General features: G+C 41.6%; 1 protein-coding gene across 6 annotated transcripts in view; it reads right to left on the bottom strand.

The window, feature by feature from the left end:
• Positions 1 to 849: 849 nt before the first annotated feature.
• DCDC2 (doublecortin domain containing 2) overlaps positions 850 to 13,025 on the bottom strand; it is a 176,844-nt gene continuing 164,668 nt past the window's right edge. For all 6 annotated transcript variants that reach the window (XM_077269982.1, XM_077269984.1, XM_077269980.1 and 3 more), the window contains one exon: positions 850 to 2,339. In XM_077269982.1, the coding sequence (XP_077126097.1) occupies positions 2,241 to 2,339 (99 nt within the window). In that variant the 3' untranslated portion in view covers positions 850 to 2,240. The remainder of the gene's footprint in view (positions 2,340 to 13,025) is intronic.

A 13,025-nucleotide genomic window follows, 5' to 3' on the forward strand; every position in this document is an offset into this window, starting at 1 on the left:
CACATTGCGACGTATGGCCACACATCGCATCTGTCGTGCGACGGATGCGTCGTGTTTTGGCGGACCGCCGGCACAAAAAAAGTTACATGTAACTTTTTTGTGCGTCGTGTCCGCCATTTCCGACCGCGCCTGCGCGGCCGGAACTCCGCCCCCTCCTTCCCGGACCTTGCAATGGGGCAGCGGATGCGTTGAAAAACTGCATCCGCTGCCCCCGTTGTGCTTTTATTTCACAGCATACGTCCGTACGTCGGGCTGACGCATGGCGACGGCCCCGTACCGATGCTGGTGTGAAAGTAGCCTTAGACGCCCTGATGAGAAGTCATCTGGGGGCGTACTTGCCAGCCTGGCTAATCATAAGCCAAGCCTTGGATCCTTGGTAAGAAAATTCACAGAGCTCCTGTGAGTACAAAACATGAGAGCACTGACCTGGACCATAGACCGGGGTTGAACGAAGAGATCTGCTCATCTGTACAGTCAACCAAAGCGACTGCAGGAGTGGGGGGTGCACAGTGTTTGTGTGGATGGTGGGGAAGAAGAGAAAGAGCCATCTCTCACAGAGAATGAATGGAGTGATGGTTGACTATGAGAACTGCTGCTCCACATTCTCAGTTCTGGCGATCATAGGGGTCTCAGAGGTCAGACCCCCAGTGAAGTAGAAGTTCCAATGCTGTGCATTTGTAATATCTTCATACCGGAATACTCTGTAAGTGAATTTTCAGCAACAGAAAAAAAATGCAGTAATGCTTTCTGGGTTAAATACACAGACATCTAATTCAGTAAATATAAGACCGGCTCATCTCAAGTCTTATGTGGACTCCAATAATCAATAATTCTCCATCCAGTCAGAAGTAATGTACACAGCAGTTTATTTGTGACAATATATAGCTTTTCATGTCATATTTTTGCATATATCAGTTTGCAGTTTTAGATTCTCTCATTTGGAAAAATAACATTCTATATTATATATGTGAGTAGAAGAAATAAATATGTAATGCATTATAACCTTATGAAGTACAGAATCAGTCCAGTCTTTACTATATCATGAACGTCTACAGGGATAATCCGCAAATTGTGCATGCCTAAAAACTCTATCACTTCAGCTCTCAGCCATTAACAAAATGGGTCAGATTATCAACGCCCAGATGGGTCCAAATTGTTTCTTTGTATTCGCATTGAGGTTTCTGGATAATCTGTCCATGAGCGTTATCTCCATTTCATCCAGAGAGCTACACTATGTAATATTCCGTAAACTTGCATAATAAAAACCTGTTTTTAGTAGAGATCCAATACCCTCCGCTCTGCCCAGCTCTCGCCTTGCTTAGCTGGCCCCGTATAGAGGGATTTCTATGTAATGACAATAACATTTTACACTTTACAAGGACACACTGAGTAAATGTTAGTGCATTTCAAGCCGGTGATCACAGTAAACATGCAGAATGGGACGCACTGTAGGTCATTATTTCTAAACTGTTGCCGATATTCCCCGGTGTCTACGCTCAGTAGCAGACATCACTGGCTATTAAATAGAGCCCATAAAATCTTTACATGCACAATGTAAATTACTGTCAATGACAGCCGCATGGTGTTACAGAATGTACGATAGCAATAGAGATGGGAAATGTTTTCTAATTAGCCCGAGCATTGTTTCTTGGTGGGAAGGATCTAACGAGAATCTAACATGCTGTATGTTTAGCCCCTGAAGAACCAAATACTGACTACTATATATTATAATTATGTTATATCTAATTCTATTAAACATATTGGAATATAGTCAATCTGTAGGCTACAAGAGGTGATACAAGGCAACTAATGTGATTATGACAAGATTGGAAAACTAAAGTTAGGTTATCGTGTGGTGCTGAACATTTTTGGTGCTGACTTGATCACCAAATGACGTAAGAGAAGCAATAACTGTATAAGAAAAGCCTATGGATAGTGCAAGGTTACCGGTAATGTAATATGGCTTCACAAAAGGAACTATCATGTTATGATTACAAAACATCTGGCTGTATAAAAAGTACCCTAATAAATAGATAGGAACCACATTATTGATAAAAAATAAAATAACCTGCCGTAAGAACAGTGCACTTTCTGGTGCGTTTTAATATGAGGGTGAGCAGAGAGGTATTCACCCGTCTACAAACATAAATGATAATCCTCCAGCTTTTGTAATGATACAATAAAACATGCAGATTCAAGTATCAAGGTAGCATCGTAGAATAAGGGCCATCTTCTCAAGTTTACGCTTCGTCATCCAATTCCTTCTTCTCGCCTTCAGTAGGAGTGGAGACCTTCTCCAGAAGTCTGGATGATGTTGGTCTTGGAAGGGAATATTCAGCCTACAAAAAATAACAATACAGAAGATGGTAACCGTTGGTGTGCTAAACCACAGCAAATAACAGTACACAACTTTAGTCTGAATGCTTAAACCTACAAAAGCAAAATCACTAAGGAGCAAATGAAATACATATGTACTGACATATGTGAACTCCTATACCATTTATATCGATCTGTGACGCAACTTCATGTAGAATGAGTGGACAACCAAAAATGAAAACTACCCTACAAACAATTACAGTAGAACATGTGTCAGTTACTAGTTTATAAATTAAAAAATAAATGGACCCGTGCCTGTCAAGTTCAACTTCTCACAGATCTGGTCCTGATGAGGGCAAACCAAAAATCTTTGATCAGTTGTTTGATCAGTTGAAGCCAATGTGGCCACACTGGTTAAAAAAATCCCATGAGGAAAGTCAGTAAAATTCTGTAAATGAAAATATTATAAACTTTTATTTTATTAATGTCCATTCTCAATATCATTAGTTATAGGATAACTCTAGATAATCTCTTATGAGTTGAAATTCCAATGCTTACGAACACCAATGGGCACAGTTGAAGGCTTCATTTTTGTAGCGTCAGGAAAGGAAAAATGGTTACTTGCTGACTCCCCCTCCAATGATCAGAAGATTATAACATCATTAAGTAGCTATTCATAAAAACAGGAGTTGGTCAAACGGGACAAATCATATAGGTCGACATTACACAATGCTTTTCTTATATTGAGCAAAGAACCAACTGTTCTTCAGAATTCTGCAAATAAATTGCCTGTATACCTGATTTTGTATTAAAGGGGTTATAGACTTTCAGGAAAGTGGACACCCTACACTATAAAATATCTAAAATCACAAAGTAGATACTCCCCTGTGCCGGTTACTCACTGCTGCTCGGGGGTCTTGTTTTTTGGCTGCAGCAGTTACATCATGTCAACAGCGCCCGTAACAGCTGTAGCCAGTAAATGACCTCGGCAGTGGTTAAGTGGTAGACGTCATGAGTTGCTGAGTTATAGAGGTGATAAACGCTGTTAACAGGTTCTAGCTGCTGCCACCAAAACATCAAAACTTGGGCAACAGATGGGGATCCACTATTTGTCAAGGGGAAGGTGAAGACTCGCTCCATTTGTTGTTTTAGGCATTTTATAGCATTTTGAGTCCACTTTCCTGAAACCCCTGTAAATGTAAATATAATAATATTATTCTAATAAGACCACCTACAGAGTAATCAATCTTAGATCAATGATAGTTAAAAATTATGCAAATATTAGCACTTGACCAAAAAAGAAAATATTGTTATATCTAAACCTCTGAAAGTGATTTAAAAAAAACAAAATCTCACCTACTAGAATTAAAAAACACACCTAAAGAAAGAAAATAAAATAGCTAAAAACACTACAGATGAGCAAAGTGATCTCCAGCAAATCAGCCAGCTGCCAGGTTTCTAAATTTGAGGGCCATGAAGGGCCTTCCCTTACCTATTCTTACGCTACCTCTATGGTCTCAGGTCCCCAGTTCTCCATGAAGGTCTTTTCAAGTGACCACGGGAGGCCAATTACAAGGCTTAGATTAGCCTTGTAACTGGAATGGAGAAATATAAGAAAGTAAGACTGGCATGTAGGAATGGAAGCTTGTTTTTTTTCAGTTTCTTCCCTCGTTTCACAGCAATTTGAATTGAATTTTTTTTAGACTAAACTGAAACTACTGATCGAATCTAAGTGAATCTGCCCAAATCGAATTGGGAAGATGAGCTCATCACTACAGTAAAAACACACATATGAAGGAATAGGCCTGCACGGCAAACCTGATTATTAAATGTAAAATTTAATACAAATTTGTAAATTCATGATGTCTATTCTATTTGTCAATTACGGTACATTTTCTATGACTTTTATCCCCCAAACATTAAACCACCATTTAAATTTCCCAATTCTACAAATGAGAGCCATTACTTTTATGTTCTGTTCTATTACTACATCACAATTTATGATGTAACAGATCTAGAAATACTGTGTTATGGACTTCGGAGCTAATATCAGTTCAGCTCTGCTATTAACCAGAGTGGTCAGTGGCTATAAAGAGTGTCCTTAGTAGCCTTGGATTGGAGGCCTTAGCATGTCCATGGATTTCACCACAGTGATTTCAACAGAAACTCGGTGATTACGAATTTATCCTGTGGTGGCGCTGCAGAGCACTTGCTTTCAAGCATCTATTCTACAGTTGCTACGAGTCGAAGAAGCAGGACACCTTGTGACTTGGTTTTTGATGGGGAGGGAGGCTTTTATAATAAAGTGGACATATCATTCTAGTAGTCCGAGACTCCTTTTTAATGTGAAAACTGTATTTTTTCCATTTGGGGTTATGAATAGGTTAGAATCCAATTCATGATAAAATCAATAGATTCTCTGAACACTCGATACCCCAAAACACTAATTCAAGTAAAAAATACTGCCTCCTATGCCCACACTCCTATGCCCTAATTGTAACAAGTGACCCCAATTAATAAGAATCCCTTTTTTATTGTCAAGGCTTAAGGGTGATCCTTGTGCTTTCAGTCTAAGGGTACCTTTACACAGTGCAATTTTGATCGCTACGACGGCACGATTTGTGACGTTCCAGCGATGCATTTACGATATCGTTGTGTCTGACACGCTACTGCGATCCGGATCCCCGCTGAGAATCGTACGTCGTAGCAGATCGTTTGAAACTTTCTTTCGTCGTCTAGTGTCCCGCTGTGGCGGCATGATTGCATCGTGTGACACAGGTTGTATACGATGTGCGCACAGTAACCAACGGCTTCTACATCGCAAATACGTCATGAAATTATCGCTCCAGCGCTGTGTATTGCAACATGTGACCGCAGTCTACGACGCTGGAGCGATAATCATACGACGCTGCAACGTCACGAATCGTGCCGTCGTAGCGATCAAAATTGCACTGTGTAAAGGTACCCTAAGTTGTGCATGATCACACTTTCTGCACTTTCTGACACTACACCGGCAAGCAATATAATTATGGGCCAGGCTTTAGCGGTGATCATCAGCCTGGTAGTCTCACCTTCTCTAGCTCCCCGACCATAATCTACAAATACTTAGCATGCCACTGCAGCATTAAATCCTTTAGTCACCAGCTCTTACTTTGGAAAAAAAGGTCCTTATCACACTGAAATCATAGCTTCTGTTCTTAACAGGCGCCATGACGTTTTTAATGATGATTGGAGACATGACCTCATTATTCGACATCTTGTCCTGGTGAAGTTCCCGAATATGACCTACTATCAAGACTTGTCTACGTAAAGCTGTCAAGGTATATGTTACAGAGCTAATTATCACATTACAACTAGAAGTCAGTGTGCTACATGTAATTAATCCTAATCATTACTTCAGCCTCCATTTGCACTTATTCCTTGTTCTAGTGGACCTAGCCAATGAAATAGTTAAATCAATTAAGAAATATGGACAGATTAAATACACATTGCTTCTACACGTCTGACACCTACTGGCCCATGGACACGTTACATATTGTCTTTCCTTGTGTCATAGTCTCTGCAGTTCTTGTCTTGGCCCTACTCCAGCATTTTACATTTGCACATCTCCCCAAATTAATAGCTCTTGGTCACATTAATGTTAGTTACGCAGTAGAGACACCTGTCCATCAAAATCGACCAAAGGATGGGAAAGGATAAATGGAATGGGGTATAGGTACATTTATAGTGTATGATCCAGTTTGCCTTAAAAAGCATTTTTTCCCTCTTGCTCAGCATTCAAAACAAGAATTCTGGTAATTTTCTAGTCTCTTCATTGGGGACTATTAGCAAGGAAAGTTTTTTTGTTTTTTTTTTTAAAGAAAGGAACACATTTAGCATATCAATGAGGCATAGTGCTCATTAGGGTTGTGCGAAACGGATCGGACAAATTCAAAAATCAACGACTTTCGGCAAAGTCAGGTTTCATGAAACCCGACCCGATCCTAGTGTGGGATCGGCCATGAGGTCGCCGATCTGCACGCAAAAGTCGCGTTTCATATGACGCTTTCAGTACCATTTTTCAGCCAATGAAGGAGGACGCAGAGTGTGGGTAGCGTGATGACATAGGTCTCGGTCCCCGCCATCTTAGAGAAGGGCAGGACAGTGATTGGCTTGCTTTCTGCGGCGTCACAGGGGCTATAAAAGGGCGTGCACGCCGACCGCCATCTTACTTCTGCTGATCTTAGCATAGGGAGAGGTTGCTGCAGCTTCATCAGAAGAAGGGATACAGTTAGGGAGGGAAGATTAACCCCCAAACTGCTTGTGCTGTAGCGATTTCCACTGTCCAACACCACCTTTTTTTGCAGGGACAGTGGAGGCTAGATTTTTGTGCATCAGCTCTGTAGCTTATTAGGCTGCCTTATAAGGCTCCCTGATAGCTGCGTTGCTGTTTGCACGCTGCTGTGCAAACCAACTGCTTTTTTAAAAGCAAAAATCCTGTTGCTCCATTCTGCACAGTTATCTTGTTTATTTGTCCACACTTTTGTGTGCAGCAGTCCTTTTTATTGCTGCCATACTTGTCCTGAGGTCATTGTAGGGATATTGAAATTGTACTACAGTCCTTGTATCTTTTTCATATATCTTCCAGCCACTTTCTGCCACTTACATTGTGTTGTTTTATACACTGGGCCTGAGTTTTGGTTCAGTCTCCAAAAAAAAAAAGTGAGATTCAAATTCTCACAAAGTGGATATACTTCAGTCCTGTTAGTTTGTCGTATATCAGCCAGCCACTGTCTGCCACTTACATTGTGTTGTTTTATGCACAGGGCCTGAGTTTTAGTTCAGTCTCCCAAAAAAAGAGGGAGATTTAAATTCTCAACAAGTTTATATACACCTTCTACCTTGTTTTACAGTGCAATATAACGGTTGTTATTTTGGTTAGATTTTCCAAAAAATGAGGAAGTCTGGTGGAAGAGCCCGTGGGCGGTGGTTGCCAGCTGGTACTGATGGTGGTGGTGATGGTGGTGGTGCACAACCAACGTCAGACACACCGTCGTAATATGAGGGGCCCTGTGCCAGTACCGCCGCCCACGAGAGTGTGTTCCCCCCCAGCTCGAACAGTGCTCTACCACTTGCAATACTTACCTCTCCCTGCTCCACCACTGTGTAGTCTGTGCTGTTAAATCCTTCAATGGCACTGCCAATACAATTTTGTCGAAATGATAGATGATCGTTAAAATATACAGGGTCCCTGGCCTCCATTTGGACCAGTTAATACTTTGCGCCTACTACCATTGTCTGCTACTCAGCAGAGGAGCCCACCCCTGTACCTAGCTATGCCACCTGTTTATTTATGAACAATTTTTTGGCAGACATTTAGCCCACTTTATTATTTGGGCCTACTAACTGTGTCTGCCACTCATTACAGTTTTCCTCCACTGAACAAAGCAATGCCGCCTGTTTAGTCCTGTTACCACATTTGAACTGCATTTAGCCTACTTTATTATTTGGGCCTACTCACTGTGTCTGCCATTCCTTACAGTTGTCCTCTGCTGAACAAAGCAATGCCGCCTGTTTAGTCCTGTTACCACATTTGAACTGCATTTAGCCTACTTTATTATTTGGGCCTATATCTGTGTTTCCTCCACATCCTGCCCATTGCCCAGCCACTGCTAGATGAGTCTGCTGGTACATTGACCCAGACCACTACATTCCCCTTGCACTCTACACAGCCAGAATCTGACCCTGCTGAAAGTCAGGTTCCCCTTCCCGCATACTATACCACCTTACACGGGGACAAAGAGGAAGGTGCAGATGAGAGTGCAGGTTCCTTCATCAGGTGGGGGGGCATACTCGTTGGCGACGTCACTGGCACAGGCCCCCTCATAGTACGCAAAAGTGTCTCTGCCAGTGGGAGGCGCCACCCGCCATCAAACACACCGCCGTACTATGAGGGGCCCTGTGCCAGTGCCAACGAGTGGGCCCCCCCTGCTTGCTCAGGATCACAGCACTTGCAAAGTTGAAATACTTGCCTCTCCCTGCTCCACCGCCGTGACGTATTCCGCGTTTCCTGGGCCCACGAAAATCTTGAGCCAGCCCTACCCCGCAATTTTAGCCAAATGACCCCCAGTTTTCAATGCCTAACTATTATTATAAAGTAAATTAAGATTGACAAGCTTAAGTAATAAGAATTGATGTTTTGGGCATTAAAATGGGCACTGTAGGTGTTTTCCTGTCCTCCACTCACTGCCGACTTTGATTCCCCATTGACTTGCATTGGGTTTCGTGTTTCAGTCGGCCCCCGACTTTTCGCAATAATCAGCCGATTTCACCCGACCCGACTTTTGACAAAGTCGGGTTTCGCGAAACCCGACTCGATCCGAAAAAAGTAAAAGTCACTCAACTCTAGTGCACATATTTGAAGGCATTTAACATTCAGTGATATATTTCAAGCTACATTCTGATAACTATCTTTAATCCCTTTACGCACGAATTCTGTTTGCACCTTCCTGACCTGGCCAAATTTTACAATCAGTAATTAGTGTCACTTTATGAGGTTATAACTCTGGAACGCTTCAAAGCATCCCACTGATTCCGAGACTGTTTTTTTCGTGACATATTGTACTTCATGATAGTGGTAACATTTCTTCGATTGTGTTTATTTGTGAAAAAAATGGAAATTTGGTGAAAATGTAGAGCATTTTGCAATTTTCAAACTATTAATTTTTTTATGCCATTAAATCAGAGAGTTATGTCACACAAAATACTTAATAAATAACATTTCCCACAAGTGTACTTTACATCAGCATAATTTGTGAAACATACTTTTTTTCTTAGGAAGTTTTAAGGGTTAAAAGTTGACAAGCGGTTTCTCATTTTTTCCAACAAAATTTACAAAATCATATTTTTTAGGGACCACATCACATTTGAAGTGACTTTGAAGGACCTATATGATAGAAAATACCCAAAAGTGACACCATTCTAAAAGGTGCACCCCTCAAGTTATTGAAAACCACATTCAAGAAGTTTATTAACCGTTCAGGTGCTTCACAGGGATTAATGTAACGTGGACGGAAAATATTAGCATACAACTTTTTTCACAAAAATTTTACATTAGACCCAAAAAATTATTATTATTGTTGTGCAATTTCTTCTGAGCATGCAGATACTCTATATGTGGGGGACAACCACTGTTTGGGCGCACGTCAGGGCTCGGAAGGGAAGGAGCGCCATTTTACTTTTTGAATGTAAAATTTGCTGGAATAATTAGCAGATGCCATGTCACGTTTGGAGAGTTCCTGATGTGCATAGAAAGTGGAAACCATCTACATTTTCGAAGCCAGATGCCTCAAGGAACTTATCTAGATGTGTGGTGAACACCTTGAACCTCCAAGTGCTTCACAAAAGTTTAGAACGTTGAGCCGTGAAAATAAAAAATCAAATTTTTTCCACAAAAATGTTTTTAGCCTCAAGTTTTGCATTTTTCTAAGGGAAACAGGAGAAATTGCACCACATACTTTGTTGTGCAATTTCCACTGAGTACACTGATACCCAATATGTGGAGAAAAACTGCTGTTTGGGCACTCGGCAAGGTTTGGAAGGGAAGGAGCGCCATTTGACTTTTTGAATGCAAAATTTGCTGGAATAATTACCGGACACCAGGTCACGTTTGGAGAGCTCCTGATGTGCCTAAACAGTGGAAAACACACACAAAAGACCCCATGATGGAAACTAGACCCCTCAGGGAACTTATCTAGATGTGTGGTGAGCACTTTGAACCCCCAAGTACTTCAAAGAAGTTTATAAAAGAGCTGTGAAAATAAAAAAAAAATCTAATTTTTGCCATAACAATGTTGTTTTAGCTCCAAATGTTTTATTTTCACAAGAGTAACAGAAGAAAATAGACCCAAAAATTTGTTGTGCAATTTCACTAGAGTACGCCGATACACCATATATGGGGAAAAAATACTGTTTGGGCACTCGGCAGGGCTCAGAAAGGAAGGAGTAAGGTTTTAAAATGCAGACTTTTATGGAATGGTCTGGGGGTGTCATGTCGCATTTGGAGAACCACTGATGTGCCTATACAGTGGAAAACTCCTGCAAATGACCCCATTTTGGAAATTTGACCCCTTAAGGAATTTATCTGGATGTGTGGTGAGCACCTTGAACCCACAGGTGCTTTGCACAATTTTCCAACATTGATCTGTGAAAACTAAAAAAAATATTTGTTTTAGCCCCAATTTTTTTCATTTTCACAAGGATAGCAGGAGAAGATGGACCCTAAAATTTGTTGTGGAATTTCTTCTGAGTATGCCAATACCCCATATGTGGTCGAAAACTACTTTTGAGGCACACTGCAAAGCTCAGGAGGGGAGAGGCAAAAATTGCAAACTGCCATCGTAGTGACCAGTACGTTGTGCCCAGCTCGTGCTTCTGGAGACATGTATTGGGAAATTAGGTGAGCTCTCAAGGGCAGATGGAGCTTCCTCCCTCTGCCCGTTCTCTAAATTCTGCGGTTTATTTCGATCGCAGCATTTAGGGGGCTAAAGTGCCGGGAGCGGTGCGTGCACCACTTCTGCATAGAGGGTCGGGTGTCAGCTGTGAGAATCAGCTGACACCGGGGCCATCTTGTGCGCACAGCCCCTGTGCGAGAGCTATCGCCATGACGTATCCATGACGTCCAAGGTTTTTAAGTACCAAGCAACCTTTATGTATGGATATGTCCAAGGTCGTAAAGGGGTTAAAGGGTTATTCTCAAGTTGTCTCTTGAGCAGTACACAGCTTTCCAGTATCTTTCACTTCCTGTTTTCTGGTGGGGTGGTTACTACTCCATGAGTGATGGTTCTGGTAAGTAGCAGAGCTGTAGTATTCTTAGAACTGTAAAGCTCATAACACCTTCAGCTATCAGTAGTTTGTTCTGCAGTGTATACTGCTATTATATATACACACACAGAAATGCACACAGAAATAAGAGGGCATTTGAACAAGCACACAGCTCCAAAAATGGTTAGACATGATTAGGAGAGCTGGTCTGAAAGCAACCAATGCTGCAAGCTGGTGATTTTGCAAGATTTAGAACAGCAACTTGTCAGGAGCGGAGAAGGAATGGGAGGGAGAAAAGCAGGTTACTGTAGAATACAAATCAATGGGATGAAGTGTGGTAGCTGGGATATTAGAAGTTTACCCCTCTGCTTTATTGAATATAACTACCCTGCACTAGTGATGAGCGAGTATACTCGTTGCCCGGGTTTTCCTGAGCACGCACGGGTGATCTCTAAGTATTTGTAACTGCTCGGAGATTTAGTTTTCATCACCGCACCTGAATGATTTACAGCTACTAGCCAGCCTGAGTACATGTGGGGGTTGCCTGGTTGCTAGGGAATCCCCACATGTATTCAAGCTGGCTAGCAGCTGTAAATCATTCAGCTGCAGTGATGAAAAATAAATCTCCGAGCAGTTACAAATACTCGGAGACCACCCGAGCGTGCTCGGGAAAACCCGAGCAACGAATATACTCGCTCATCACTACTCTGCACACTTGGCCAGGGTCTGGTCAATCACTAGTGACCAAACTTCATGAAAACCAGCTGTACACTACGAAAGAAAAAAGCTGTCAATACAGGAGAATGAGAGCAGATATAAAAAGCAAGTCAATTGCAAACTTGCTTATTTTCATACTGTCCAACTAAAGCAGTTTAACAGTACAGCACACATTTGACAGATACTCATGTTATCCAGTGCCTCATCGTGTATCACCTATTCTAGCAGTGCCATGACTGATGGAAATAATTTCCCTTTATCAAATACTGAACGTGACTGACAACGGTATGTAATAGTCACCACCTCTACTGTATAAAACAGTGAATATTACATTTCAATATAATTTTGTACAACATACGGTACTTTTTTTTTTTTTTTTTTTTTAAAGTAGGAATACATTTCCTCATAGATAATGCCTACTGAGACAATTGGTGGCAGCAAAAAAAACACAGCACAGTGTCAATCAGCATGCACTTACTATGAAATAACCCACTATTACAAAGAATGGAACTGATTGCTGCAGTTACACCTTACTGACTTATGTAAATGATAGATGTACTTATCACACAAAAGGCTGACCTATGATGAACCCACAATTTTCCTTATTAGCCCCTCAATTGTGACAAGTTCGATTTTTGTATTTAAAATGTTGTAATGCAAATCCTCCTCACATTTGATCATTGGTAGGTAGACGAAAGTGGACATAAAAGCATTCAGTAAATTGCAGACCGTTTAAAGGGAACCTGACAGCTTCCGCGGGTTCCCTGAACCGCCAACCATGTATTTATTGCCATCTTTATACCCTTCCTAACAAGCCCATTTTATTGTCTTATGTATTTATCACATGCCAAAAATCAATTTTATGACTGCGGTGGTGATATTAGTGGGAATTAGTGAGTGACTAGTCATGGAGGTGTAGCTTTACCGAGACTAATCATGTTATCACACCACTGTGAGCATGATTTACAAGAGTGGAGCCACCGGCTGTTTACAAAACTCTTATCTCCCTGATAATGTGCAATAAGCTGAGTGTACATAGCGCGCATGCCCAAAGAGGCAACAGTGACGTAGGACACAGCTAGCCGTGCCATGTGGAGTCAGGGGTAACAACTGGCAGAGTCCTGCATCACCACTGCCCCCCAGGGCATGCTCATAAGACAATAACATGGGCTTGTTAGGAAGGGTACAAT

Source organism: Ranitomeya variabilis, chromosome 6 (assembly GCF_051348905.1).
Source record: "Ranitomeya variabilis isolate aRanVar5 chromosome 6, aRanVar5.hap1, whole genome shotgun sequence".
Taxonomy (NCBI): Eukaryota; Metazoa; Chordata; class Amphibia; order Anura; family Dendrobatidae; genus Ranitomeya; species Ranitomeya variabilis.